Source organism: Nansenia antarctica (assembly GCF_963989245.1).
Source record: "Nansenia antarctica genome assembly, contig: SCAFFOLD_343, whole genome shotgun sequence".
NCBI lineage: Eukaryota > Metazoa > Chordata > Actinopteri > Argentiniformes > Microstomatidae > Nansenia > Nansenia antarctica.
This window is the reverse complement of record NW_027662407.1, coordinates 10,001-15,000: the sequence shown is the minus strand read 5'-3', so window position 1 is coordinate 15,000 and position 5,000 is coordinate 10,001. Positions and strand designations below refer to the sequence as shown.

At 50.7% G+C, this 5,000-nt stretch overlaps 1 protein-coding gene across 1 annotated transcript in view; it reads right to left on the bottom strand.

Moving 5' to 3' along the window:
* The window catches only part of LOC308175670 (Fanconi anemia group D2 protein-like), a gene marked incomplete at both ends in the record, with an annotated part of 30,919 nt that overhangs the window by 16,523 nt on the left and 9,396 nt on the right, over positions 1-5,000 (bottom strand). Inside the window, one exon of the mRNA XM_080551298.1 lies at positions 1,034-1,179. Within this exon, the coding sequence (XP_080407424.1) occupies positions 1,034-1,179 (146 nt within the window). The remainder of the gene's footprint in view (positions 1-1,033; positions 1,180-5,000) is intronic.

The window sequence follows — 5,000 nt, the reverse complement described above, 5'->3', positions numbered from 1 at the left end:
TGTGTGTGTGTGTGTGTGTGTGTGTGTGCGTGTGTGTGTGTGTGTGTGTGTGTCTGTGTGTGTGTCTGTCTGTCTGTCTGTCTTTCTGTGTCTGTATGTCTGTCCGTCTGTGGGGTCTTTTTCACGAACTTGAAAAGTAAAAGCAAACACTGGCATATCAAAAAAATAGAGGGCTACTTCCAAACTGTAGCTCAAGACTTAACTCAACTTAAGAAAACTCAGTGGTTTTAATTTTCTAGTTAATGCCCACTGAGCTGCCAAAAATGTACTAGTATCTAATGACACATTGCCTACATTATATCTAAGGAACACCTTTATGAGAATCAAGGACCCCAATTGAAATAAGCCAGTGGCTTTCTTGGGTTTTTATCCTGTTAGTTGACCTTGTATGTAATATGTACTGTCATGGACCTACTTCTGCAAATCTTCTAATAAAGTTTTCAATCAATCAATCAAGCTCGCAGGAACCATAGGAACAACGTTTGAGGTTGCTAACCTGTTAGCCGACAAAGCTAACGCGATGGGTAGTCGCGAAAAAGGCTGCGTTCGTCAATTCGCTCTGGAAATCTGACCCGCACTCGCGGAACGCCTCTCGTCCAATCAAACGAATCGGTCGCTCTGTGACGTTGCACCCAGTGTGCGCTCCGGCGCTCTCGGAGCGAATTGACGAACGCAGCCGAAAGTGTTATGAGTTGCCCCGCTGGTACCGTGTTCAACACGGTAGTATAGTATTCCACGGTAGTACCGTTGTATAAAGCTTATGGTATAGTAGGCACCGTGACATTTTGGCACCGCGGTATATCGTTGGTACCGGTATATCGTGCAACACTAGTTCAGTCATGCCGCAGTGGGTCCAGGTTTTTGTCCCTGTCTAGTCTATCACATCCGGCTGAGGCCAGCAATTGATCTTCAAGACCCGGATGAGCTGGATCAGGTGTGTCACTGCTGAGCTGGGATGAACGCCTGCAGTGAGGTGAGTGTGTGTGTGTGTGTGTGTGTGTGCGTGTGTTCAGGCAGCGTGTCTGTCTCCTACCTTGGAGAACGGGGCTCTCTTGGTGGTCTGCAGGCTGAACTGCAGTTTGCGCCTCATGTCCTCCAGCAGAAAGACCAGCTCTGCCGGGCCCAGCTTGACCTCCTCCCGGACCTCCTCCTGGGGACAAGGACCACAGCCTCTCTTTACTACAGGACTGGGACACGTCACACTGGTTCTACTGGCCCTCTGCCAGTCCCTTCATGTTGGGTGTGAATCAACTCAATTTAAATGTAGTCAAATCTGATTAAAATCCCCCCCTGTCCCCTGTATCCAACCAGTTGCTTTCCCAACAATAAACCATGGATTACCTGTAACATCAAGAAGCTACTGAACCAAGCTGCCTATGTAGAGAGGGGGACAGAGAGAAGCGCAGGCTGATACAACAAGAGCTGAAGAGGAGTATGAAACAGGCCAAGGTGGACTACAAGAACAAGGTGGAGAGGAAGCTGCAACACAGCAACACCAGAGAGGTGTGGAAGAACACCTGTGATGAAGAACATCACCGGCTACAAACGGAAGAACAGTCAGGCAGCGGTCCCAGACTTGGCTAAGGCCAATGAGCTCAACCACTTTTTTAACAGGTTTGACTCAGCGGCCGGTGCCTACTCTGTCCCTGCTGCCCCTCCCACTACCTCTCCCGCTTCAACAGCCTCCCCCACATCCCACAGCTACAGCCTCGGCAGCACGGCTGGGCCCCCTTCCCCTCCCCTCCCCTCCCCCCTCCCTTCCCCTTCCCCTTCCCTTTCCCCTCCCCTCCCCCCCCCCCTCTCCCACCAAGCCCCCCCCTGTCCCTCACAGTGGAGGAGGTAAGGGCGGAGCTGAAGAGGCTGCACCCTGGAAAGGCGGCGGGTCCTGATGGGGTGTGCTCGCGGCTGCTGAAGGTCTGTGCAGACCAACTGGCTGAGCCCCTCCAGAAGCTCTTCAACCTAAGTTTACAGTCAGGGACGGTGCCGGTTCTGTGGAAAACATCATGTCTCGTGCCAGTACCCAAAACTGGGCGCCCGGCCGAGCTCAACGACTACAGACCGGTTGCCCTCACTTCACATAGTATGAAGACACTGGAGCGGCTGTTTCTGAGACATCTGAGACCACAGACTGAACATGCACGCGATCCCCTGCAGTTCGGGTACCAGGAAAAAGTTGGTGTGGATGACGCTGTCCTCTACCTCCTCCATCGTGCTTACTCCTACCTGGATGAGCCGGGAAGTCAGGTGAGGATAATGTTTTTTGACTTCTCAAGTGCCTTTAACACCATCCATTCTCTACTCCGAGAGAAGCTTTCAGGTATGGGGGTTGATCCCTCCACTACATCCTGGATCATGGACTACCTCACTGGACGGCCACAGTCAGTCAGGCTGGGGAACTGTGTCTCGGACACAGTAGTGAGCAACACCGGGGCTCCGCAGGGAACTGTGCTGGCTCCCTTCCTGTTCACCCTGTACACATCAGACTTCAACTACAACTCAGAGTCCTGCCACGTACAGAAGTACTCTGACGATACAGCCATAGTGGCGTGCGTGAGGGATGGACGGGAGGGGGAGTACAGGGATCTGATAGGAGCCTTCAGCGTCTGGAGCGAGAGGAATGGTCTGCTCCTCAATCAAACCAAGACCAAGGAGCTAGTTATAGACTTCCGTAGGTCTAAGCCACCTCGGTTGCCCATTAACATCCGGGGCGAGGATATCGAGGTGGTGAAGACCTACAAGTACCTGGGGGTGCATCTGGACGACAAACTGGACTGGTCCACCAACACAGAGGCACTTTACAAGAAGGGCCAGAGCAGGCTGTACTTCCTAAGGAGACTTAGGTCTTTTGAAGTGTGTGGAGAGATGCTGGCCATGTTTTACCAGTCTGTCATGGCCAGCATTCTCTTCTACGCTGCAGTCTGCTGGGGGGGAAACATCTCCAAGAGGGATACCGGACGGCTGGACAAGCTCGTAAAAAAGGCGGGTTCAGTGGTGGGAAGGAGGCTGGACTCTCTGGGGACGGTGGTGGAGAGAAGGAATAGGAGCAAGCTGCTGTCCATCAGGGACAACCCCAACCACCCCCTCCATCATGTCCTCGCTGGGCAAACCAGCAGCCACCGCAGAGGGCGGTTCATATCGGTACGCTCCCGGACGGAGCGATATAAAAAATCATTTATCCCGGCTGCACTAAGACTGTTCAATGGCAACTAAAGTAGTAGTCGGGGTCAAGGCTCCTGAATCTGTATTTATTATTTATTTTAATCATCATCATCACTTTTTAGTATTTTAATATAATAACTATAGCCATCTTTTTATCCACTTTTCTTTCATGATCTCACTGTTTTTTTTTTAGATACTATACATGGCTGGCCCAGTATTGTTGTCTGTCCTTTATGTTGTGTTGTCATGTGTTGTTTTTAGAGAGTGGCGTGGCAAAATGAATTTCCCCACGGGGATAAATAAAGTATAATTGAATTGAATTGAATTGAATGACAAATTCATATTCATTTCATGAACTCATAGCTGCTGATGGGACCTATGTCTGACTTTCCCAGGCTGGACCTGCTGGAAGTGATGTCCTACCTTGAGAGTGATGTCCTACCTTGAGATGTCCTACCTTAGGAGTGATGTCCTACCTTATGATGTCCTACCTTGGGAGTGATGTCCTACCTTGAGAGTGATGTCCTACCTTGAGATGTCCTACCTTAGGAGTGATGTCCTACCTTATGATGTCCTACCTTGGGAGTGATGTCCTACCTTGAGAGTGATGTCCTACCTTGAGATGTCCTACCTTAGGAGTGATGTCCTACCTTATGATGTCCTACCTTGAGAGTGATGTCCTACCTTGAGATGTCCTACCTTAGGAGTGATGTCCTACCTTAGGAGTGATGTCCTACCTTAGGAGTGATGTCCTACCTTATGATGTCCTACCTTGAGAGTGATGTCCTACCTTATGATGTCCTACCTTAGGAGTGATGTCCTACCTTAGGAGTGATGTCCTACCTTGGGAGTGATGTCCTACCTTGAGATGTCCTACCTTAGGAGTGATGTCCTACCTTGAGATGTCCTACCTTAGGAGTGATGTCCTACCTTAGGAGTGATGTCCTACCTTAGGAGTGATGTCCTACCTTGAGAGTGATGTCCTACCTTGAGAGTGATGTCCTACCTTGAGAGTGATGTCCTACCTTGGGAGTGATGTCCTACCTTGAGAGTGATGTCCTACCTTGGGAGTGATGTCCTACCTTGAGAGTGATGTCCTACCTTGAGAGTGATGTCCTACCTTGGGAGTGATGTCCTACCTTGAGAGTGATGTCCTACCTTGGGAGTGATGTCCTACCTTAGGAGTGATGTCCTACCTTGAGAGTGATGTCCTACCTTGGGAGTGATGTCCTACCTTGAGAGTGATGTCCTACCTTATGATGTCCTACCTTATGATGTCCTACCTTATGATGTCCTACCTTGGGAGTGATGTCCTACCTTGAGAGTGATGTCCTACCTTATGATGTCCTACCTTGGGAGTGATGTCCTACCTTGAGAGTGATGTCCTACCTTATGATGTCCTACCTTATGATGTCCTACCTTGGGAGTGATGTCCTACCTTGGGAGTGATGTCCTACCTTGGGAGTGATGTCCTACCTTGGGAGTGATGTCCTACCTTGGGAGTGATGTCCTACCTTAGGAGTGATGTCCTACCTTAGGAGTGATGTCCTACCTTATGATGTCCTACCTGGGGAGTGATGTCCTGGGGAGTGATGTCCAGCACACTGAGCACCTCCATGTCCAGCTCTCTGAAGAAGGGCCGGTAGGGCCCCAGGCTCACCCCCGCCATGGCCTCCTTCTCCTTCTCCTTCCCCTTCTCCTTCCCCTTCTCCTTCTCCGGCTGCTCCTGCACAGAGGAGGACGGAGCATGGCCCTGGTTGAACACTTCCCAAAGCGCACCCTCCCTCCCTCCCTCCCTCGAGGTTATCACTGATCTACTGCTGTATGACTGGATCCATCGA